This window comes from Myotis nattereri (assembly GCF_964212035.1).
Source record: "Myotis nattereri genome assembly, chromosome: 12".
NCBI classification, from domain to species: domain Eukaryota; kingdom Metazoa; phylum Chordata; class Mammalia; order Chiroptera; family Vespertilionidae; genus Myotis; species Myotis nattereri.
In genome coordinates this window covers 73,266,339-73,291,741 of record NC_138087.1, presented here as the reverse complement: position 1 = coordinate 73,291,741, position 25,403 = coordinate 73,266,339, and the positions used below count along the sequence as shown (strand labels likewise).

Below are 25,403 nucleotides of genomic sequence, written 5' to 3'. Positions count from 1 at the left end.
GAATTTGGTCCTAGTCTGGCCGTGTATGGAAGGCAACCGATCAGTGTTTCTCACATTCATGTCTGCTTCTCTCTCTCTGGCCCTCTCTCTCTCCCTTCCTCTAAAATCAACAATGTATCCTCGGGTGAGGATTTAAAATAAATAAATAAAATGGTTACTCGCTTAGCCCCTTGTCCACTCCCCTAAAGAAACCTACAGCTGCCTCTGACTTTGGAAGGCCTTTTAATTGAGTCCCTATAAGAAAGCCCGAGAGAAGGGTGAGTCCAGGACATTTTTTTTGGGGGGGGGTGGGGGGTGTCACCGTCTTGTTGCTCTTGACAGAGAGCGTCAGAATGGCAGCCTGCTTTCCCTCGGTCGGGGGCTGGTCAGGGGCAGAGCCGGCAGATGGCGGGGAAGGCGATGCTATTGGCCGCGCCAGAACAGAGCAGCTCCCCCGCCCCTCATCTTTATTGGATTTCAATGAGCCTTCCTGCCCTGGGTCATACGCGCAGCGCAGCCTCATAACTGGCGCGCTGGAATTTCGCTCCCTTTGTACTGAGGGCCTCGAGCACACTCCATCGCCATTGTCGGCCTTGAGTGGAGAAAATGCAGGGAGCCGGCAGCACTCCTTCCTCCCGGGCAGCCCTGAGCTTGGGAACCTGACTGTGCTGGAGAGAGGCACAAGCTCGTCAGGAGGCAGGTGGGGAGGGCAGTGGAGGCCGCCTCTGCAGACTCCGTGGCCCCTGTGTGGCTGCCTTTGCCTGGAAACCCAGATCCTCACACTTCTCTGTGGAACGTTTCAGGGCCTTAAAGAGTATTGCGGGGCCTCAGAGCTTTACAGTTGTCAGATCCGAGGAGGGGTCCCAGGAGACATGTGGCTGTGGGAACTGGAAGGTTCTAGAAGGCACTTGGAGACCCTGTCTTCTGACCCCGAAGCTCAGGTGTTTCAGAACAGAAATTACTGGATTAAAAGGACACACGTCATTTTATCAAACCCTCTTGGTAGATGCCAGTTAAGTGCATCATTTTGAGTGCCCACTGTGTGCCAGCATGTGCTTCGGAGCCGGCTGTGCTGGGCTCAGGCAGTTACAGGTGCAAGGACTTCAGAGGGCAGTGTCCTCCTACCGGTGAGGTGTGTGCACGGGGTCAGAGCTTTCTGATGAAGTTATCTGCACTCTCCCCCCTTCCCCCAAGAAGGGGCACTGAGGGACCCCGCGGGGCAGGTGCTCTCTGCCTGTTCCTCAGCCGCAGAGTGGCAGAGGTTAGGCGTGAGTGCAGGTTCTCCCGTCCGAGGGGTAGATGTGCGTCTGTCACCTGGGACGATGGAGAAGAGGGCCCTGGAGCAGAGCGGGGCCGCTGTGGTGACCATGATCGCCTGTGGGATTGCCTGGCTTTGGCCTCTGCATTGGAGCGTCCCATTTCCCACGTGGAGGTAGCTTTTGGTGGCTGCAAATTGCTGCCTGTAATTGGGGTGGGGTGGGGTGGGGTGGGGGGAGTAATTGGAGAAGGAGCATTTTCCAGATACAAGGGCTAGGTCTTCAGGATGGAAGTCCCGTAGCTTGGGGGGGCGGAAGGGCCCTCTGATGTGAAGAGAACATTTCTCTCCCTCGCTGTCCCTGCAGACCCCTTAGGCCCCTCTCCTCTCTGTACAGTCGCTCAGAGGCATCGGCTTCTTCCTCACCCCGATTCCTCTGTGTCCCCACCACACGATCATCCAGCTTGAATGCCCTGTTGTCAAGGTGCTCACTATCTCGCCATTGGCCTCCGGCCCTGGAGGAGAAGGTTCCTCTTCATCCTGAGCTCAGAGCTGCTTCCCTCTAATGACTGTCGCCAGGGTTCCCCTGCACAGGACCAGAGTGAAGGGGCAAGTCTAGCTCTGTTAGCTGCCGCCACGCTCGCCCCGACCAGGAAGATACTGCCCGCCGAAGTGAAGTGTAAGTGTGTCCCTGCTAGTCAGTGCAAAGGCTCCAATCCGAGGGCCTTTCTAGGATCTTTTCCTGATTAATTAGGTCAGCGTCTCTGAAATCAATTTCCAGTGACATCCGCCGCCTGGTTGTGTGCTCCCGCCAGCCGGGCGAGGGAGTTGGCGGGGATGCGATTCCCTGGCCTCTGGTGCAGGTCAGGCCTCGTCTCCACCTGGGAAGAAAGTCCTATTGCACATCTCTTCTGTGATTATCCTGACTTTTTATTTCATATGCCCTCCCCCTCAGATCTCCCATTAAACCCCTGTAGATCCCGCTTCAAACAGGCAATTAGACTAACAACGTAATTATATCCCTCAATGCTAATTGTAACTGGTTTAGGGGAAAAGCAAAGAGAAAGAGGCGTCAAAATCTCTGGAAACTAAAAGCAGCTATTAAAATTCCCAGGTATTTCTTGTCCACGTGCCTTTCCTGAGAGCCCTGGCTGCCGGTGTCTGGTGTCGGTGTCTGTGTCGCTTTGCAGTTGGCCCAGCTCACCCTTACGACAACCGTGGGCCTGTGTCTGCTGTCCTGAGCATGTGCTGTGGCACCCCTGTTCCTGCCCGTCTGTGGTTTTCTGTTCCTCGCTCTCGTTTCTCTGACTCTTTCTCCACCACTTTTATCCTCTGAGAAAAGAATGAACAGGCGAGGAGGTTGAAGGAAACTACATTTCTTCCATCTCTTGTCAATGCTCCATCACCACCCCCCACCCCCCCATGGCCATGGGTTGCTGGTCCATGTGATTCTCCCTCGTGGAGGCTGGGGAAGTCTGGCAGAGCTGGACCTGGTCCCAGGGTTTGAGCCTGTTGTGTGACAAGGATGCCACAGGAAGACATCTCCTGCTACCCCACCCATTCTGAGCAGCTCTGGTCCCTGCCTTGGGGCTGCCCATGTCCAGGGAAGGTGGCAGGCAGGTAGGTAGTTGAGCAGTGGGACCATTGGGAAGAGTATATATCAGAGGAGACTCAGCTCTGCCTTGATTGGCCAGGGAGAGATGAGAGGTGGAGTAGGGTAGAGTAGGGATACTGAGAAGTTTCCTGGGGGAAGTGATGTCTAGGATGAGACTTGACTGAAGGAGGGGGAGGAGAGGTAGCCAGGAGCAGGTGAGGAAGCCTCGTGTGGCCGGAGCATTAGGTGTGAGGTTTGTGCTGTGGCAGCTGGGAAGGAGTGTGGATTTTACCTTGGCAGGGGAAGGGGACTCGGTGAAGGTTTTAAACAGGGAATGACCGGGTCAGACTTTTATCTTAGAAAGACCAGAGAGGCTGCAGGTAGGGGCTGTTGGATTGGAGGACTTTGAATGGAGGCTGGAAGGAAGCTTGGGTGGTTTTTCATGAGTGCTGACTGCCAGCCTTCGGACCTGCCGTGGTGGGGATGGACTAGTGCGTGACCCTGAGGTGGTCACTTCTCTGAGCCTCCCTTTCCTTGCCTGTTAAAGCGAGGGTAGGCATGTTTCCTTTCCATGCTGTAGGGGGGCATATCAGAAAGATTTGGGTCTATAAGGTCTAGCTCCAGGCCCGACATAGAGTAGACATCAGAACGGTACTTGTGAATAGGGAGTATGTATCAGAACGCACTTCCCAAATATACCTGCCTCTCCTCTGTGGACTCCAGCATTTCCAGAGGAGGCGAGCCCAGGGACTCACACTGTGTCGATGGACTCCTCTTGGGAACCCTAGTAGGGTCGATGGATTTTCAGTTTTGTGCGTTCTCCCACCTTTGGTGTCAAGCCCCAAACCTTGGCCTTGTGCCTCAGTGCAGTGCGCCATTTTCTTTTTCTCAGAAATGGGGTTTGATCATTGAATGTGCTGACGATGTTGCCCTTGGGTAAGTGTCACTCATGTTGCCACCTCGGACGTCCATGAGCTTGGGACCGCACTGTCTTTCGGTAAAAGGTTCTCAAGTTCCCATGGCACCTGACGTGGGCCATGCAGTGCCAGGTATTCTGTCCCTGGGTTTGCCATCAGTTATGCAGAAGGGACGATTTCATTAAAATTTCCATTAACTGTTTTTTTTCTTTTCTTTTTCATTTTTTTTTTAAAGCCAGTGAGCAATTTATAGATTCATTAACTTTTTACTACACTTGTGAAGCCAGAAAGAGGGGAAAAAAGGAAATGAAATATTTGGTCCGCAACATATCTCTAAAAGATGGTGGCCTTTAAATGCGGAGGATGACGAGCTGGGCAATTAGGAAAGTCTGGGATTTTCCAGAAGGATCCAGAACTGAAATATCGTGGCAAGGAACACCACCCTTTTCATCCCCTGCTCTCCCATCCCTGCCCCAGTCATAGCTGACCCACCCTTTTGCTTGTAGCCACTGATTATTCTTTCACCAGATGGCTGCCCATCCTTTGATGACACAGCTCCCCTGGGGAGCTCACTGCCTCTGGGCAAACTGCCCCTCTGAGCATACTTCCTTATAGAGTGGTGCACTCTGACTCCTTATAGCTCTCATTTCCTTTCCTTCTGCGGGGAGGGGGGGGAGTTAGGTATGGCCTGATAGTTGGTATGGCACATGGGCTTTGGGGCCAGACAAGCTTGGGTGCTAACACTAGCCCTATTCCTTACTAGCTGTGTGATTTGGGGCAAGTAAAGTGGACCTTCACTGAGCCTCAGTTACTTTATCTATAATATTACAGTGTATTAGGAACTCTGGGAAGGTCCAGAGAAATGGCAGCCATATTCTTCACTGCACAGTTAGTTGTGAGGATAAAATGAGATGGTTTACTAAAGATGCCCAACCGACATTCACATTCCAGACCATGCCATGTGGTGGGACTGCTCCTCTCCGAGCATTCTCACTTGGATCTGGTTCCCCACAACGGCAGGTCACTTTGCCTGTCAGGACCTCAGTTTCCCCAGTCATAAAGTAGATGAATAATTCTTGGTTAATGAGGATGTTGGATGAGTTCAGATACATTTGATGAGCCTTGTAGAGTCCCTGGCACATAATAATATCTCAATGCACTCAAGCAGTCTATAATTACTGTGGTCTGTTGTACTAAAAAGGCAACAGGTTTAAAGATTACCTCCCTCAAGAGCCTCTTAGAAAATCTAAGTGCTTGAAGGTGGTCTCAAGTTCATCTTGTTCAGCTCCCAGGTGGAGCTTGAATACCCTGAGGGCTGAACTTCCCAGTGGATGATGCACCTGGGTCCAGCCACTATGTCTACTCAAGTGGCTGCATTCACGAGGACAGGCTGTAAATATAGGTCTTTAATCTGGAGAAGGATGTCATCCAGGAAGTCACCTTATCCTGAAACCTGCCATTATAGATGTGCAATATGTGTAAACTAGAGTGAGTTTTCCCTCAAAAGTAGACATGATAGAAAGCTAAGCAGGAAGGAGGGGAAAAAGTCATGTACTTCTGAGCCACCCAGGGCAAGTGCTTTTGGGGCAACTATATATGTGCATGTATTGTTTGTTTATATGAAATCGTATGCATATCTAGTTTTGATTTTGATCTTGTCATTTCACTTCAGCACTTAGGCATTTTTTATTTAGCTCCTCACCATTTGTGAGCATTCATTCTAATGGCTTCCCGTGTATATATTTGTTGACACTGTTGTGCATATAGGCTGTTCCCCAGCTTTTATGATAAATAATGCAGTGGACATCTTTGTGCGTGAATCCTTTTTCTTCTTTTAGGTGATAGTCATAGAATTTGTTCCTCAAAGTGGATTACTAGGTCAGAGGATATGAGGGTTGGTAAGTCTGTTGTGATAGTGCCAACTGAAAGGTGGCAGTGGATGTGACAGCTGAGGGGACACAGTGCTTTGGAGATTCTCGTGGAAGAACTCCATTTGGGAGAGTTGACATGGTAGAACGCTGCCTTCTCATCGTCTGTCTTAGCTGGGTTGGTAGTTGCTGACTTGTTTCGTTTGCACTAAACCCTTTGGGTCAAGCAGTGAGCTGGTGCCTGGGGTATTGACTTTTATGTGCCTAAAACACATAGTGCCCATGATTGCAGGGCCTCCCATTGGGCCTGACAAGGCAGCAAGAAGGCTAACTAACACTCATGAAAGGAACTTGAAGGTTGTGTTTAAACACATGTGACCTTGAACGTGTTACCTCTACTCTGAACCTTTATTTTTCCCTCTGCAAAACAGGCTTTCTGGCTCAAAAGACAATGAGAAAGTACTGTGTTTTGTGCACTAAGGTGTTGTCCATGAAGTCGATCAGGAAGGGAGAGTCTAGTGTAGTTTTGAATAGAGTGTTGGTGGTTGCCTGGTACAGTGCTTTGGATAGACTTCTGAGAATGATATAATATCTTCAAATATCTCTTCTTAACCGTTAAGTCATTTGACTTTCTTTGGTTTTAATTAAATGTGGGCATTTTCCATATTCTGCTGCTTTGGCCATGAAGCATGCTAACTGTTGAGGTTGTGGTGAGTTGACGTTTTGAAATGAGTTTTACAGCAGTGAAGAAATTACGATGGTAACAGTGAGGACAGTGGTAGCCATTACTTATGTAGCACTTAGTCTGTGCCAGGCACTCTTCTAAGAGCCTTACATTTATTAACTCTCTTTATCACTTAATGATTTCATTAAATCAATTCATTTCATGAAAGAGAAGCAAGACGTGGGGTCTTAGAAAGGGAGGCTGGAGCCAGAAGAGGGAAGGAACTCGGTATTTGTCTTGGAAGAAGAACTGGGTTTGATTCTCACCCCTGCCAGTACCTAGTGGTTTTGGGCGAAGTCACTGAACCTCCACTCCCTTCTCTCTGAAATGGAAATCACGACTCCTACCTTGTAAAGAATTAAATGCAGTAATGGGTGTAAAAATCTCATCAATTGCCCTGGCCCGTGTTCCTAAGTGGTTAGAGCATTGGCCTGCACACTGCAGAGTTATGGTTTCGATTCCTGGTCAAGGGCAGGTACCTGGGTTGTGGCTTCACTCCCCATCCGTAGTTGGGGCACTTGCAGGAGGCAACCAACTGATGTCTCTCTCACATTGATATGTCTCTCTCTCTCCTTTCTACTCTCTGAAAAGCAATGGAAAAATATCCTCGGGTGAGGATTAACAACAATAAAAAATAAAAGTCGTCAATCACTAAACAAATCTGGGGCATTGATAGAATGTGTTATTGCTACCTCGCCCCACACTCAGCTCTGGGAACCTGGGTCATCTTCCCCTTTAAGGATGCTGTGTAGATGCTTTCTGTGTGCTGGACCACGCGGTGGGCACTGGGGAATCCAGAGGCAGGGCCCCTCCCGGGGAAGATGTATGGTCCAGCTGGGAAGACAGGTCATAAAAAGATGACTGAGTGTACCAGCTGGTTGATCAATACCATTTGAATGGCCCAGGCAATAAGTGCTTTAAGAAAAAGGGGAGGGAGGTCGGCAGTGTGGCTTGGGGGAGGGGGGAATGGTACTTTCAATGAAGGGGAAGGGCAGAATGTAGTGTGAAACCAAGCCTTCCATCACAGCCAGGACAAAGAAGTGTACAGGATTGCGTCTACGCCTTATGGGACATGAATGCTCTTGTCTTTTATGATGTGGTTCATAAAACAGCGCCATCAAGTTCCAGTGTGAATCTGGAATAGTAGCCCTGAAGGTGGAAAGCCCTGAGGTGCTAGGGGTGTTCTCCCCTCAGCCAGCCCAGCTGGCATCAGACTTCGGTACCACAGAGCCTCCACTCCTGGTCCTGATGAACATAGCGTTCTAGCTCTGCTTAGGAGATGCTTCTAGAGTGGCCGTTGGTTGCTTGGGTCTTCTGAGTAACAGCTTAGGGACAACCAGCCTTCCCCATTGTGAATTTCCTGTCAGTAGCAGATTTCAGCCAAGATCCGAAGTGAAAATATGCGGGCAGGCCATCCAGACATCCCATGTGTTGGGAGACTGGGCCTGGTTGGCCAAGCTTCTATTTCTCAGACTTTCAGGGCCCTGTTAGCGGAGCTGTGATTCTCCTGGGGGAGTGTGGAAGAAGATACAGTCCGAGGGAAGGTAGTCCTTCCCTGTGAGGAAGGTACAGTCCACACGGGGAAACTGGACTCAGGTGGAACCCTTTCTTTGGTGAGCTGTGCGGGACACAGCCATCAAGTGGTTGCAACTCTCCAGGAGTTTCCTGATCCGAGCTGATCGCCTGTTGGTTTGGCCTCACTCCGCTCCATCCCTGCTTCCCTTTACTGTGCTCTGTATTACAAGGAACTGCATTCCCAGGTGCCCTTGCTCTCTGGACTTTGCATAATTGAGCAAGAAGGATGCCAGCAGGTGGGAGGAAGGGGCAAGCCCAGGGTATTTCTCCCTTCTCACTGTCTGCTCTCCCGTTGTTTTCGGTGTAGCTCCAGCCCCTCAGTGATCCATTCCCTTTGGGAATCCTTTGCTGAACAGCCCCAACTTCTGGTAACACCATCTCTTCCCTTTCTCTCCCCAGGCCTAGAGGTTGTAGCAGCAGCTTCCTCATATGGGAATCCTTGGTTGCCTTCCTGTCCCCTGTGTGACTTCTCAGCCCATTCATCACCTGTGTACTCAAATCCCTATATTAAACGCCCTCCTCCCCGTGAAAGACCTAGAGTGGCTTCTATTTTTCTGGTCCAGATCGTGTAGGACGGACCACCCAGATCAGGCCCCTTAGAACATTTGGCTCTTCCCACCCTGCGTAATTCCATGGAAGTCATTGTAAGATCGTGGCTGCCCTAATAAATTCAGGCTACCAGATTCCCCCCCACCCCCCTGCAAAGAAAACAGAATTGTAAAAGAATTTCAGAATCGTCTGGCTGTCTAGATTTCTCAGCAGGTGCCCATTGGGATGTGGAGAATTACAATCTTTCTTTTCTTCATGGGTCTCTCATTTTGTAGGAAAATGGGTGACTCCTTCTGCGAGAAGAACTATTTTGATGTTTAAAAAATTCATGCAGTCATCCCCCTCCCCGCCCCCATTTGCCTGGGCTGTTGATCTTGTGATATATTTATAGAGATTGTGGTTGGCTGACCAAGAGTTACTTTGCAATAGGAATTTGTAAGATTTCTACTTTGAGCATGTGTGGCAGACTTTTCTTTTTTTTAAAAAAGAAAAATTCTTTCTTAGAACATCTACTGTGTCCTTCTGTAATAATTTCTCTTTCAAACCAAAGTGAGCCTTGTGTTTTACACATAGTTTTCTTCTGTGTGTATTTCTTTGTCTCTGGTCTTCTCTCTTCTTTGAGATCTCTTTACGCTGAATTTTAAAAGGCCACAGCTCCTCCTTCTTGTAGGGATGATTTTACAAATGAGAATGTAATCATCATCAGAAAAACAGTGCTTTGGGGGTCAGGAGACCTCAGTTTCTCTTTCTATAAAAGGATGGTGTTGGACTAGATTTGAGGGGTCAAGCATGCTACCATCCCCAGCTTTACCACACTCACTGCAGACATCAATAATCAATCACCGCACTCTTCCTAGATGAACTCTGATGTGGCCTCAGAATCCTTGTCCACACATTGTCCCAGGCAGCCACGGCTGTTTGATCAGAATTAGCACTGGAAATGAAACCTGTTTGCCACGCTTGGACTAGATGATTTCCTAGACCCCATTCACCACCATGGTTCTCAAAGTATTGGCAGGACAATTTCTTTATGTTTCAAACCAGTTGACCTTTATTAAGCCCCTGTTGTATGCTGTGGAGTCACAGAGGAGCTGTTTATTAAAAGCTGGCCATGCTCATAGAATTTGCAGTTTGAGAGTGGCGGTGTCCCCAGGCGTGCGCAGGTACGCCCTGGGACCTCTAGGAGGTTGCCCCTATGTTCCAGGAAGGCGCTTGGGATCCAGCTGGTCCGAGAGGACAGCGATCTAGGCAGGGGGACAGCATAAGCAAAGACAGACACAGCAGCATCAACAAGTATCTGAACTTGGAGAGGCCTCAGAGCCCAGCCATCTGGTCAACATGCTCCAGTTGATGGCTAGGGAAACCAGCTCAGGTTAAAACAGGGACTTGCCTGAATGTTAATAAATGCTATAGCTAAAGTTTAATAAGTTTTATATAGCACTTACTGTGTGCCAGGCATTATTTTGAGAGCTTTACATCTGTTAACTAACGTAGTCCCAAGTAACCGCGTGAGATGAGTGCCATTATTATCCCCATTTGACAGAGGAGGAAACTGTCCGAGGGTGAAGTGACTTCACCGAGTGTCACCTGTCTCCGAAGAGGTGGAGTCAGGACCGAGCCCAGGCCACTCCAGGTTCTGTGCTGGGAGCTGTGCCAAGTAAACCCCCTGGGAAGGACCCGAATATCTTGGGGCTTTCTTTAGTGTATTAATTTTGCTCATCGCCATCAACGTAATAGTGACATCCTTCAGATCTGTGGCTCATGTAGTGCCGTTGGCACGAGCTGAGAATGTTGGAGACTCCCAGCCTTTTTACCCACCAGCTGCTGTGTTCTGAGGGGCTTTCCCCTCTATTTTACATCCGAGGAAACTGAGGCCGAGAGAGGCGATGCGATTTGAGCCAGGTCACCCCGCTCCTAGTGGCCCAGACCATTTGAACCCAGGTCTGCCTGGCTCCACCTGTCACAGTTGGGAGTCCAGCAGCCTCATTGGATGGAAGGGCAGAGGGAAGGTCAAAGGTAGCCTCTGACAGGAGTCAGAGGGGGGGGCCTCGGGGCTGTCGGGACCATCCCTGTCACAGGAACCCTTTACTTTGTCCCTGGAAGTGGTTTGAGGACCAACGTTTTCTTCTTACTGCCTTAGTTAAAAATACCTAAGGGGTGACTTTTAAAAACCCTGTCCCCTTGCCCTGACCGGTTTGGCTCAGTGGATAGAGCGTCGGCCTGCGGTCTGAAAGCTCCCAGGTTCGATTCCTGTCAAGGGCATGTACCTTAGTTGCGGGCACATCCCCAGTGGGAGATGTGCAGGAGGCAGCTGATCGATGTTTCTCTCTCATCGATGTTTCTAACTCTCTATCCCTCTCCCTTCCTCTCTGTAAAAAAAATCAATAAAATATATTTTTAAAAAGTAAAATAAAAAAAATAAAAACCCTGTCCCCCAATTCTGAGTTCACTGATTTGGATCTTATAACCCTCTGTAAACCTGTTTATAATAGGTATTTTCCCTCGTGAAGCAAAAAAGTTTTCCTTTTTTTTTTTTTTTTACATTCCCTTACCTCCCCCCCCCCCCCCCCCACTTCCTGCTGATCTGAGGCGAATATTTATCACGTATTTAATGAGTAATCTGAGTCCTGGCCTAGTGAGGCTGCACCAGGACATGGTTTATGGCTGATCTGGTTTTAACTCGCTCCAGGCGGTTTTCCCTGGAGTTTTCTGTAAAATCATAAACCTGGAGAGAGAATTTTTGTGGAATTCAGTCACATGACTTTCTCTTTTGTAAATTGAGAGATTAACTGTGTGACTGAAGAACTGAGAAATTTTTCGTTGTCTTTTTTTTTTTTTAAAGAAAACAAACAGCGGCATTTATGCACCCAGAAGAGCGTGTCCACTCTTAAAGACGGGGGAATGTCAGGCGCCAAGGTCACCTGCTGGGCTTTTCAGGCAGCATGGCACAGGGTTTGAGAACATGGACTTGGAATTGAGCATCTGAGCCTCTCCCCAGCTGGTCCCTGCACCCGGCGAGCCTAGCTCCCGTCTCCACAGCGGGGCTGGGGACAGTCGCTACCACTTACTGTGGTTGATGTGGTGCGGGCAGTGCCCGAGCCCAGGCCTGGCATACAGGAGGTGCTCAGTAGATGCTGGACGCTCCGGGATTGCTAGTATTATCCCCGTTGGAGGCCTTTTAAGCTAGATTAATAGCACAAGGTGACACTGGATGTAAAAGCCCTGAAATAAGCACACAGCTGATTAACTCAGTCCTCACGACAGGCTCTGAGATGGGCACCAGCATCATTCCCATTTCACAGAGGAGAGGACTGAGGCCGTGAGAGGTCAAGTTACTCGCTGAAGTCCCACCAGCAAGTGTCAAGGCCTGTGTCCCTCCTGACTCCCAGGGACCACCACCCCTGCTCTTTGTGTCCCTCTGCGTGGTTTGGTCTTGCAGCCCGAAGGCTTTTGACTGCTGGTCCTGGGGAGGGAGAGCCTCAGCTGACCCTGGACTCTGATCCCTAACTAGTCTGAATGCCTCTTCGTATTGCCCCCTCCAGCAACCCATTTGCAGACAGAATTCTGGTTACGTTTCTCCCCTGCCCGAAGCCCTTCATGGTGGGTGAAGGGTAGAAGAAAACTCCTTGTAGTTTCTCTGCAACTCTTCTATAAATGTAAAATTACCTCAGTATAAAAAGTTCAAAAACACACACACACAACACAAAACAAAAATACCCCCAAACCGTTGCTGAGCCTGACCACAGGAATAACGTCACAGTTTTTGATGCAAGTGTAGAACTCTGTGACCCAACCCGGCTGGGCATGTAGAACTTACACACATTAAACAACCAGGAACTATCTCAGAACCCTTAGATCCAGATGTGGACTGTGGGCTCCAGCTGCAGTGGCATCCGGCATCCGGCAGGCCCCTGGGAATGAGAACAAGGCCTGTGGTCTGGGTGGTGAGTTCCTCACAGCAGCCCAGCGGAGGCTTCTGCCCCTCCTCTCCGAGGCCAGGACTCCCTCTTCTAAGGTTTGTGAGTCAGGCCCCAGGCGGGGAGGAGGGTCCATCTTTTACTTCCGTCCCTCCCAGGTGCCCAGGTCTGTGCTCGGAGGAGACCAGGCCCTCCACACACCACAGCTGCAGCAGTTTATTTTTTAAACCTGCCATTTATTGAGCAACTACTGTGTGCCATCCTGGGTGCTCTCCACGCTCTATCAGCAGTGATCTTTGTCATGCCCAGTAGCTCTCATTCCTGGAGTTCTCTCCTCTCTACTGCTGTCCCCGACCATCATCATCTCTTTCCTGGAAGGTGACAGTGGCCTTCATGTTGGGCTCCTGCCTCCATACTGCAGCCAGCAGTGGCCTTCAGAGGTACACGTGCCTTCTGGGGTGGCCAATGAGCCTGGGAATAAAGGAAGGCTTCTTAGCCTGGTTTACAGGTGCTCAGTAATTACTAGTGGTTGGTGATGATGACAAAGACAGTGCTGATGGTGATAGTGTCAGTATTAGGGTCCTGCTGTCCCCATGGCTGCCTGCTCGGAGAGGAGAGGAAACTCAAGTGAAATATACAAGGCCTGTGCTGGTTTCATTTCTAGGAAACTTGATTTATTTCTTGACACTTGACCTCAGGCAGCAAGGGCTTGGGAAGAGGCAGAAGGGCAACGTAACCAAGAGGAATGAAGGCACTGGTCATTTCCCATGGGTTTTCCCTGTAGTTGGAACCTTGGCCAGTCGATGATGGCATCGCTGGGGCCTCTCTTTGTCTCTGGCCTCATCCTGGAGTTTAGGCAGGAGCTCTGGTGAGCCTGGGTGTGTCCATGGGCTGGTCCCCTCTGGAGGTGAAGGCCCTCAGAGACGTCTGCAGCCCTGTGGGGTTCAGTGCCCGAGGCTCCCCAGCTGGCAAGATGGCGCCCTTCTCCTTGCTCCCTGGCACCCAGCTGGTGTTAGCTTCATTTGTGTCTAGGTTTTACGTGTCCCCCACTGAGCAAGGCTCTGTGTGCCCTGCTCCAGCATCCATCCCTCGGGAAGCCCTTCCCGACTGCAGTTGCACCGGGTCCTGTTGTCAAAGATGCTCATGGCATCCAGACTTTTCTCTTTAGACAGCACATCTCACTTGGAAGCTATACATCGATCGCATGGTGTAATGAAGTAATCACTGCCTGTCTCCCTCACGATTCTTGTTGCTGTTGTGTCCCCGGTAACGACCCTGGTCACCAGCACATTGTAGGCACCTGGTAGATAGTATCTGGGTGAATGACTAAGGAACCGTGTCTGATTCATCTTACTATCAATCTCCCAAGGCCTTGCTCAGAATCACACATCTGTTTATGAACTATATCAGTACCTTTTGAAAAAAATGGTATCACCCATCTGAATTCCAGTTCTTTATTTTTTCTTCTTTTTTTTTAACTGAGAGCCTTCTCTGGCAGCTTTTACCACCCCGGAAGCTTGGAACCCAGGGCCGTCAGTGTCTCTGAGTAACTGTGTTCTCTTGGGAAAGCAAATATACGAAATGAAAAGCCGAGTACCACATGCTAGAAACATATTGCTGAATGTGATCTGAGAAGCAAGGTCTAATTCGGGATTTTATGCTATATTTAGTTTCCTGGGAATGGAATCCTCTTTATAACTTGCAAAGCTATTGTTCAGGGTTGGCACAGTCACCCTGAATAGGTGTTTCAGGAGCACCTGGTGAATAAAGCGCGGACTGCTGGTGCTTCATCGGGGGTAGATAGAAAAGCAGTTCATCTTCATGGTTTGGGGCCAGATTTGGTTTCTTGGTCCTCGAGATTGAAGGTGTGTGAAACACATGGGATCCCTGGCCATGCCATTGACCCGCCGTGTGACCTTGGACAGGTCGCTTGGCCCCTGTCTGTGCTTGATTGGTTCTTGGTCAGAGGGGGATAGTTAAACTGCAGTGTCTCCTTGGGGTTATTGGGAGGACGCCATGCAGTGTAACCATCTATAAAGTGCTGGCTGTGCTGTGATTAATATTTTTATGCACCAGAGAGATGCAATTCCATTTTTCTTGGTGCTAAGACACAAGATTTTTGAAATCTTCCTTGACTCTCTCTCAACTGTCACATCCAGTTCATCAGCAAGTCCTGCTGGTTCTACTTTCTGGTACATCCAGAACCCAACCCTTCCTCACCCGCTCACTGCCACTACCCAGGTCCCAGCCGCCCTCATCTTTTACCTGGGCTGCTGCAGTCACCTCCTCATCGGCCTCCACCCTTGCCCATGGTCTGTTCTCAACACAGCAACCAGAATGATCTTTTAAAAATGAAAGTCAGCCGAAACCGGTTTGGCTCAGTGGATAGAGTGTCGGCCTGCAGACTGAGGGGTCCCAGGTTCGATTCCGGTCAAGGGCATGTACCTGGGTTGCGGGCACATCCCCAGTGGGAGATGTGCAGGAGGCAGCTGATCGATGTTTCTCTCTCATCGATGTTTCTAACTCTATCTCTCTCCCTTCCTCTCTGTAAAAAATCAATAAAATATATTAAAAAAAAAAAAAGAAAGTCAAATGATGTCACTTTGCCAAAACCTTCCAGTGGCTCTTCAGAGTAAACACCAAAGCCCTCGAGTCTCCCCACTGGCCATTCCCTTTCCCAGACACCACATGGCCACCTTCTTCCATTGTTTGCCTACTCTGATCACGTGATTTAAAACTGCCATCCCCTACTCCTCCCTCGTTTCCAACCTTCCGATGACCCCTGTCTTTCTGTTTTCCTCCTATAGTACTGGTTACTTTCTAGCATACATATTTCTTACCAACTTATCACACTTACTGTTACTGTCTCCCCCGTTTGCATGTAAAGGCTGTGGGAGCAGGGATGTATCCCAACGCCTAGAACAATGTCTGGCGCCTAGAAGGAGCTCAGTAAGTGCTTGTCCAATGAGCGAATGACTGCTCCTGATTTGAGTCCTGTGCCTCAGTGGGAGGGAGAGAAAGTTCAAGTTACATTTGAGGATCCACTGGGCATTGGAAAGGAAAGAGAGAGGTAGATGCAGCTTGCGGTGTTCGGGACACACTCGTGCTCCTGTCCTCTGGCGGGTGCTTTCACGGGTGTGCTGCCTCCTGCGGGCCTCCAGGTCAAGGGCACTTGATTTCACTCCTGAGGCTGAGCACCTTCCTACAGGGTCCGTTGGACCAGTTGGTCATGCAAAACAGAGTTTATCGAACTAACATGCATGTATGTGCAGGAAACACACACATGCCAGGAGTAACATGCATTTGATATTTGTGAGTGTGACATCCACGTAAGTTAGTAAGAAAGAAGACAAGACTCCAGGGGGACATTCACTCTTCCCTCCCGAGGGTGGAGGCAGTCCCAGAAGCAGTGAGCCGGGGGGATTTGGAATGGCCCACCAGTGGATTCGACCTTGTCCACCCAAAGCTGAGCCCGGTGCTCGACACATAGTAGGCTTTCAAGGAAATATCTGTTGAATGAGTAAAGAAGTGATTGATTACTTCAGATCAGTTGCTTATATTTCATCCAAGTCTAATTGCCAATGCAGTTCATCATTCATCCAAGCAACCCCATTCTCTGTATTTCCTGAGAAATAATAACTAACGGATTTGACCCTGTTTGCCGTGTGCTAGGCCCTGAGCTGGGTGCTGGAGACGTGGCCACATGAGAGACGGTGGCTTTGTCCAGGAGGAGGGCACAGTCTGGGGGCAGGCGGGCGCTGCAGGAACCGTGGTCCTCATCCCCTTGAGTTGGTGAAAGGCACTGGTGGGGGGGTGTTAGCAGGTTGGCGAACAGTGAACAGGATCAATCCAATAAGGTGCGGGAGGGGGGAGTCCTTGCCGTCTCCAGAGAGGAAGCAATTTTGGAGTTTCAGTGGGGGAGGGAAAAGGCAAGATCCTAGTTAGACCCCCACGGAAATGTGCTGTGCCAGGCCCTGGGCTTGGCTGGCCGAGGTGCCATGTTGGAGATGCCCCCTCCCAGCGCGTTGGCCCCCTCCATCCCCTCCGAGCTGGGGGAACCGCGAGCCCCCACATTCGCTGTGGCACCCCAGCCTCCCTGAACCTCTGGCTCGGCTCTCTTTTCCAAGAAAGGCATTTCATTCTTTGAGATCAGGCAGCCAGGACCCAAGGAGCTGTTTTCCTCCATTGTGCAAGCATGACAAATCATTAATTTTTGATTGATTTGCTTAGAATTATGGGCGCCCCAGCATTCTTTCCGCCGCTGAACAGCTGTATAACAAATGAATATATCAGTGTGCACAAAAGATTGGAGATCTAAGAGAAGCCATTACATTGGCCACCCTCCCCCACCCTCACCCCTTCCGGGGCAGTGAAGGGAGGAAATTTTTACCAGAAATTCCTCAAGTGGCTTAAAGGGGGGGGAAAAAAAGCCTTTTTATAATTGAATTAAATCTTTATCTCTTCATCTTGTGCGGCAGATTTCCAAATACACACCAGGTCCCCACGTGCTTGGGTTTCATCCATCCAGGAGGAATCTTTAATAATGAAATTTCAACTTGTGAATTAAAACCAAAAAGGGGGAGGAGAAAAAAAAAAGCAAATTCTGCCCCTCCTATTTGCTTTTTTTTTTTTTTTTTTTTTGGTTGCTCTATTCCTTTAAGATTTTGGAACCGTACCAGTGCACTAAATGTGACCTCCATAACTTTTAAATTAAGAATTTATGCTGGCTTGAAATTTATGAAATATTTCAGCATGAAAGAAAGCCTTTTTCCCTCAGGAAAATTGAGCAATAAATCACAGCACTGTGGATTTACTGCCCCAGAGCCAGCGAGAGATAGGATTTTTTTTTTTTTTTTGCTTCATTCTGAAAAAAAAAAAAAAATGTAATCATATAAGACAGCTTAGCTGCTATCCTCCCACTCTCTAGAATTTTTAATTTCAGCTGTTTCTGCTTGGATTTATTTCCAATATTCCTGCTCGGCTTTTCAATTTCCTCAGTTATTAAATTTTAATTCAGTGCATTAGCATTTAAATTAAAAAAGGGTTTATTTTATCGAAATCGTTGGCCAGCCCCCATCCCGTAGCACACGAATTGCCTGTTTCTGCCATTTGCACAAAATGTGAAATGCAGCTAATGTATTACAACTTACATTTGCACAAATTTAGAAATAAAATTTCTGGGTTTGGAATAATATTTTCTTTCCAAGAAAATCCTTAATAAGAGAATGGAAAAGAGCAACTTAACATTCATTTGGGGAGGGAAGAGGAGGGTTGAATGGAACCAAAAATAGCCTTGCTCAGGTTCTAAGGAGAAGCCGGTATATAAGGAATGGATGGGGCTAGGAACCCTGATGGGGAGCTGGGGGTGTCTGGGTGTCTTTACCCCCACCTCTGAGAGAGTGAGCAGGAGGGTCTCTCATGGCCCACTGTCCCCAGCACCTTTCATTTGCCATCGAGGGGTTGGGTAAGGTTGGGTCAACTCCACATAGAAGACAGGAACGTAGAGGGTGGAGATGACCTGACATAGCTCTCCTGCTCCTGCTCCCATTCTTGCCTATGGGCAAGCTCAGGTCCAGGGAAAGGAAAGCTTGCCCAAGGTTCAAAGGGAGACCCAGACAGAGCCCGGGCAGGAAGGTGCATATCCTCTAGGAGCACATGGCCCAGTAGCAGTGGCGACAGCAGTGGAGGTTCCATCACTTAAGCGATTGCAGCACATGCCTGGCCTGCGCTTCGTACCCTATCTGCACCGCCGTGTTCAGTGGTGGGGGGTTAGGTGGAAGCTCATGAGATGCTGACTTGGAGCCTGGGATTCAGATCAGGCCTGAGACAGGCCGGGGAGACCCCCGGTGCTGCCCAGGGCCAGCTCTGCAGCTGAGCCCTGCTAAGTACGTTTACCTGTGCTACTCTGTAAGTTACCTTGTTTTAAGCCTCATGCCAGCCCCATGATGGAGGTCCTGGGATTACAGTATTGCCGTTTTGCAGATGAGGAAACTTGCCTAGGAGCATACAGCTAGGAAATGGCAGAACCAGGACTCGAACGCAGACTGCCTGAGTCTAAACCCTGTCCTCTTTTTTTTAAAAAATATATTTTATTGATTTTTCACAGAGAGGAAGGGAGAGAGATAGAGAGTTAGAAACATCGATGATGAGAGAAACATCGATCAGCTGCCTCCTGCACATCTCCTACTGGGGATGTTCCCGCAACCCAGGTACATGCCCTTGACCGGAATCGAACCTGGGACCCTTCAGTCCGCAGGCCGATGCTCTATCCACTGAGCCAAACCGGTTTCGGCAAACCCTGTCCTCTTAAACTTCAAATTGAGATCAAGTCAGATTACCCTGCGTTTGTGGTTCAGGTTGGGTCACATGAATGTGCTGGTATTAGAATCTTAGGGCCTAGGAAAATGGCAGTGTCAGTGGTGCAACTGATTCGAACAGTAGGGGTCGCTATGATGTATTGATGGGTGAGGACACACAGCACGCTGGCCTGGCCTCTTAGGGAGCTCTACGACTGAGCGTTGGCACCTTTAGCACTGTGGGCTTCAACTGGGGCTGGGAGGGGTTGTCCTTGTCATTATGGTGGGTCTAGACCAGCCGTGGGCAAACTACGGCCCGCGGACCGGATCCGGCCCATTTGAAATGAATAAAACTAAAAAAAAAAAAAAGACCGTACCCTTTTATGTAATGATGTTTACTTTGAATTTATATTAGTTCACACAAACACTCCATCCATGCTTTTGTTCCGGCCCTCCGGTCCAGTTTAAGAACCCATTGTGGCCCTCGAGTCAAAAAGTTTGCCCACCCCTGGTCTAGACGCAGGCCCGCATGCTGTGATTGACAGCTGCTGTGATTGACAGGTGCCATTTTCGACAGTTCTGACTTGAGCCCATTGTCCATCAGCTCTACTCCTGCCAAGGTAGCACTCCTCCTCCATCGGTTTGTTTTCCCTTGTGCCACCACCTTAGTCTCTGCAAAGGGATTTGTTTAGACAACTATTTGAACATTTTTATTCACACTTTGTCTTTATTTTATAAAAATGGGTGGAAAACAAAAATGAGTGTTGCTAGCAGTGATACAAAGCTCCAGTATCATAAGCATCATAGAAGGGCAAGGTAGCTGGGGATGATCAGGTGTGCAAAAACCAGAATCTTCTCTCGTACCCAGCCACGTTCCCTGTATTGGAACTAGTCAACTCTGTTATGAAGGAAAGGGACAAGAGACAACATTAAAAATATGTATGAAATGCTAGAAATCGAAGGCCAGAGTTGAGTCTGGAAGGCGAGAGGTCATTTGGGATTGTACTGGTTTTTTTTTAGGCTCTCTGGGACAGAATTCCCACCCCCTGCCACTTCTGCCTCTTACGATATGGACGTGAAAACAACGTCTTCCCGCTGCTTTACAGACAAGTTTTGAGGAATGCAGTGTCGGAGAGAGGCTGTAATTGATCCTGTTCTTCTGCTCCCAGTGAAATGATATGCAAGCCATTTTCTGCTTTGTTTCTTCTACTGAAATAATACACCGGCATCCCATTAATTTCTCCTGCCCAGGCCTCATGCTTCTGCCTCCCCATTTGTCCTTCCCCTTTCTACTTCCCTCCTGTGGACAGTCGGGGTGGTGTGGGCTCACCCCATTTCTCCATTAGCTCTCCTGGATGTTGGTGGACAATAAAATATTACAGAGCTGAGAAGGTAGGCGCTGGAGTCACCCAGACCTGGGCTTGTAGCCATGGGTGTTGGATAAGTGGCTGAAGGACCCTCTGTGCGGAACCCGTAAAATGGGAATATTGTGTATGTGTGTTGGGGGACCTATTGAGAGGATTAAATAAGTGGCATTTAATGTCGTACACTAGCACCTGCTGGGAAGTTCTCCAGGGGGAGAGAGTGTGGATGCCCACAGGGGCCAGGCTGGAGGACTGTGTAAGAGGCGAGAGGTAAGGGTAGAAGGAGGTATGTCAGCTGTAGCTGACTATGGCCATGTGGGGACTGTGTTGCTGGATTAACTGGTTTTTAAAGAGAAGCTGAAATGTGGCCTTTGTGTGTGTGTGGGGGTGGGGGTGGGGGGGGTGAAATGCCTTTACTTTTATATATTTACACTTTGGATTGAAGTCCGCCGTCTGGTTTTGCCAGTTTGCAACTTCCCCTAAGCACTCATCAATAGGCAGCGGCTGCTGTGTTTATTTTAGGTCACCAATCCTTCCTCCACAATCCTGAAATGCGAAAAGTTTGAAAACAAGACAGGTTTTTTTGTCGCTGATGAAGTGGCAGGACTTGACCTCGGAGAACAGACTAGTTGCCCTCTTTATCTACCCCAGTGGGGCTCGCGGTGTGAGTTTCTCTGTAGGAACATCAATGTGCTTGAGTCCTGGGGGCTCCCCAGACCCCGCCAGGGTTGTTTCCAAATGCAGAACACACGTGGCAACATCACCTTTCTAAACTTGGAAGGATTCTGAATCTGGGAACACATGGGTGCCAGCAGTTTGAAGCTACATTATTTTAAACGTTGGCACAAAGCTAGGGGCTGCTTCTTCAACCAGGGGTGGTGGGGAACCTGGGCCTTCCCCCATGTCTGTGGCCTCCGCATCGCGGTCCCCCCAGCACTGGCCTGGGATTCAGGATCCCCAGGTCTCTGTCCCTCAGTCCTCATGAGACTGCAGGCAGCTTCCTCCTCCCCCAGGGCCTCAGTCTCTCCATCGGAAATTTTATGATTTCTGAAAATTTAATTTGGTCAGCCTTATTTCCCCACCCACCCCCGCCCCCAAATAAAGAGATTAGGAACCAGCACTCTCTTGCCTCCCCCTGCTCAGAGGGTTGGGGGACAGAATATTTTAACATAAATGAATTTCCCCCCTCCGGTTGGTGGGAATAAATCTGCGGCTACTGTTTTATTGGAAATCCCAGCTGAAAATAAAAATGGTGCAATTCAATCTCAGATTTAGCTGGTTACTTACTTTTCACCGAGTCCCCAGGGTTCTGTGGTTGCTGGGTTTGTGTTGGCAATGGGTGCTCCGCTGGATTTAAAGGGCCCAGCAAATGTGGGTTGGGGGTGTGCTGACTCCCTCTCACCACTGGGGGCAGAGTTTTCCAGCCCGAAGGAATGGAGCAGGGGACAGGGCCAGCTCACCCCTGTGTCCCAAGGCTGTGCTGGGCAGCAGCCTGGTGGGGTGGCAGAGGGTAGAATTCTGTGTCTCCCCGCTTGGCTAATGCAGGTGTTCGGGTTTCTTTTGCAGGCTGACGGAGCCAGTGCGGCTGGACGGAAAAGCACGGCGAGCAGGTAGGTACGCCCTCACCTCACCACGCCTCCCTCACCGCTAGCAGCCACCTCTCCCTGGTTTGCCTCTTTCTTCCTCCCAAAAGGATGGATGGTCCGGGCCAGGCCCCTTTGCTGAGAAGTACCCGTACTTCCCTGGAGGATGTACTGTTGTGGGCAGCACTCTCCAGGCCTCCTGGTGTCCTCTGTGGGCAACTGTGCCTGGAACCAAGGATGACTCAATCCTAAATGGGCCTTTGGCTGCTCAAGTTGGGGAGGAAAGGTCCTGCTCAGGGTCATGTGATGAGTGAGTGGCTGTGTCGAGGCCTTGAACCTGCCGAAGCTGAGTGCACTCTCTACTTAAAAACAGTGAGCTCAAGTGAGGGTCGAGCAAGCCTATCCCACCGTCCTCCCTCATTCATTGAGCACCTGCTAGGTTAGGCCCAGTGCTGTGTGCTACGGGCCCAGATGTATGTGACGCTAATTTATTCACCCAACGGATATTTGAGTGTCTGCTGCGTGGCAGGCACTGTTCAAAGTGCTGGGTCTACAGCAGGGGACAGACAAGGCTCCGTCCGTTTCTCATGATTCTCACGCAGAAGTGGTCTTTGCCTTCGTGCATGAATCTCCCACGCCAGCATATCTGCCTGTTGTCAGGGGACAGCAGGCGGGTTTCCCCATAGTCCTAGTGGCTGCCTGGAGCTCTGTATTAGGTCTTAGCAGCCCACGGCTGCAGCGGGAGGGAGAAGAGTGCTGAGATAGATTAGAGATGCCTGCCCAGTCAGGGGAGCGGGTGGGTGGCATGCGTGCCATCTCTTTGCTCCCCGTGACTAGCCTAGGCTTGAATATACTCAGTCACGGAGCCCCGTATTATTACCAAGATGCCAGAATATACCCCAGGAAGGACTAATCCAAACCTTAGGGTCCTGTGTCATTTGAAGAAATTTCTAATAATGATGACTACCATTGAGTCAGCACTTACATGTCAGCTCCCGACTATGTGACTTACATGTATCAGCTTACTATTAAAAATTCATGTGATCTTTATAACAGCCCTAAGTGGGAGGTGCTCTTCTTCCCACTTTACAGACGAGGAAGCTGAAGCACAGAGATGTGTTTGGGCTTCAGGCTTCCCAGTTGGAAGTGAGCAGGACAGCCAGGATGCTCACCCAGATCTGACTTCTCTGATGCATGTGCTTAACCACTGTGTCCTCTCACTTCTTGGTATGAAGTGATCAGCTAATAGGAGTTAACGGAGACTGTTAGGGGCCAACGGCTCTGCCATAGGCTGGGGGCTTGTCAAGAAGGCAAGGACTCCAAAGGAGCCAACACGTGAGTTTATATTGATTCTGTCATTAAAGCTAGTAGCGCATCATTGAAAGACCAAAGCGGTAATGTTATACAGTTGACCCAGCATTCAATCTGAGAAGTGACTTACGACTTAAACATCAGGAGATGGCCTTAGCTGATGCTGGTGAACTTGACCCTGGCCTGGGTTAGATTGGCCAAGTGGGGCTTAGACTCGTAGGCACTTTGTGGAGCATTAGACTCCCTTAGTCCCTGTTTCAGATGGGGAAACAAAGCCCTAAGGCTCCCTGGGGTCAGAGGTAGGCTAGATGGAATGGCCTTGAAGGACCTGCGACCCTCTGACATGGGCTTCCCCTGAGCTCCCAGCCGTGCCACAGCACGCTCTCTTACACACCAGGGTCTACTTTTGTCTCAGCACCTTCCTGTTGGCCCAGAACACCCCATGTTGTTACTTCTCCAGAGGGCCTCTGGCAAAACCCCAAAACCAACAGCATGGGCTGCTCAGGAATTAGTGTGAAATTGAGGGGGAGAAGGAGAGATGGTGCTTCTGATCCTGAGACAACCGAATGTGGTTTGGTTTATTCCTTGTAACCCAGCCTGGGTCGATTTTACAAGACCAGTGATCCCAGCACTTGAGGTTAATGCTGACCTGGTGTACAGGTTACAAGTCACAGAGCACAGCTCAGCCAAACCTCACTTATTCTCGGGGCATAGGGACTGCGGGGCCTTGGCTGTGGAAAATACTAAAGGAAATGTGGTTTTTATAATCAAGTAAATGAAGCCACGGGCTTGCTGTGGTGAAGAATTGTTGCCTTTTGTTGTCAGTTGAAGGTTTTCAGGCGTGGAAGGACTCTGCCGATAACCTACTCCAGCGCTCTCATTTGGAGATAAGGAAGCCAGGGGTGGAAGAGGTTAAGGGACTCATGTGTTCGCTGCCTAACCAAGTGATCAGGACTCAGTAGACAGGGAGATTGTTGGGGTGGGGGTGAAAAATCATTCTCGGTCATTCATTCCACAGTTGCTTACTGAGCACCTGCTTAATGCCAGAGTCTGACCTATGACCTAGTGCTGGATATATAGTAATGAACAGCAGACAGCAACCCTGGCCTTATGGAGTTGATGTTCTAGTGGAAGTGGGAGAGACATAATAAATGCATAAACTCTGTGGTATGCCAGCTGGTAAAAGGTGCTATGGGGGAAAGCAGGGAGGGGCATTAGTGAACCAGGGGGAGTATTGCATCCCCAGGAAGGTGGCATTTGAACGAGGATCTGAAGGAGATGAGGGACTGGGCCAAGCAATCATGAGAGAAGCACATTTCAGGCAGAGAGAATAGTAGGTGGGGGAATAGTAGGTGCAGGGCCGTGGGGCAGGAATTTGGGTATCATATTGGAGCAACAGCAAGGAGGCTGATGTGGCTCTTTAGGGCCTTGGAGGTGGGGAACCACTGGGGATTTTGGACAGAAGAGTGGCATCAATTTTGTTTTTAAAAGGATCATTCTGGCTGCCAGGAGGAGAGTACATGGCAGGAGACAAGATGTTGTAAGAAGTGTTGCTAATGTTCAGGACCTTAGAAGGTAGGCTTGGAAGTGAGTTTCTAAAGGTTATTTTAGTCAGGACTAAGGAATGCCGTTTTGCAAAGCTGGGTTGTGTGAGTCCTGCATCCAAAGCGCATAGCCTCCCGCTTGGGCCTGGGAGGGTGTGGAACATCCGTACCCGCTGTGGCTCCCACTCTCCATGCCTGGCCTGCCAGGCATCCATCGTCCTTGACCTCTCTCCAGCCCCCTAAGGGCCAGGCAGCTTAGCTCAGTGTTGAAGAGCCCAGACTGCCTGGCTTCAGATCCTGGCACTGCCCGCCTCCTGGATATGTGACTTTGGGCTAGTTATCTGTCCTCAGTTTCCCTGTCGTTAAAATGGGGGTTATATTAGTACCTCCCTGATAGTGTTGTCATTGGTAATAATGTTAATAATAATTTAATGTTGTTATTATTAAGTGTGATAATGAGATGTATACCTTAGCACCATGTCTGGCCCATGGTAGATGTTCAGTAAATGCTTGTTTTATCACCACATCTCCACCATGCTCGCTTCCACTCCTAGGAAAAGGTAACAGTGGGGTGGCAATTGACTTCTTGTAGAGCCTGCATTGGCGAGAGGGCAGGAGGGGGGGTGCAGGTGGGGATGGAGCTTGTATTTGCTGAGGGCCTACCATGATCCAGCTACTGTGTTATGCAGTTTATACACAGCTCATTCGATCCTCCCAGAGGCCCTCGGAGGCAATGATTGGCATCCCTCTTCCTTGGAGGGAATTGGGAAATAGATGTGTCCACCGTTACCCAAATAGTCAAATGGCTTTGGGCTAGGCCGAGTCTTGTCCTTTTTAGCCAAGATTTTTCACTGGTGAACCATTTAATTTGATAACCACATGCGTGTGGCTGCATCATTATTTTTTGAATAACATATTCTTGTTGTT

At 49.5% G+C, this 25,403-nt stretch overlaps 1 protein-coding gene and 1 long non-coding RNA gene across 4 annotated transcripts in view; one reads left to right on the top strand and one right to left on the bottom strand.

Annotated features, from left to right (window-relative positions):
• The window catches only part of ZNF618 (zinc finger protein 618), a 150,005-nt gene that overhangs the window by 65,740 nt on the left and 58,862 nt on the right, over positions 1–25,403 (top strand). For all 3 annotated transcript variants that reach the window (XM_081103620.1, XM_081103619.1, XM_081103621.1), the window contains exon 2: positions 21,605–21,648. In XM_081103620.1, coding sequence (XP_080959746.1) covers positions 21,605–21,648 — 44 coding nt within the window. The remainder of the gene's footprint in view (positions 1–21,604; positions 21,649–25,403) is intronic.
• Positions 19,868–21,345, bottom strand: LOC308528105. Its single transcript, XR_013996673.1, has 3 exons — positions 21,326–21,345; positions 20,470–20,584; positions 19,868–19,883 (listed from the first exon to the last, which is right to left on the bottom strand). It is a non-coding gene; the product is annotated as an uncharacterized lncRNA (long non-coding RNA).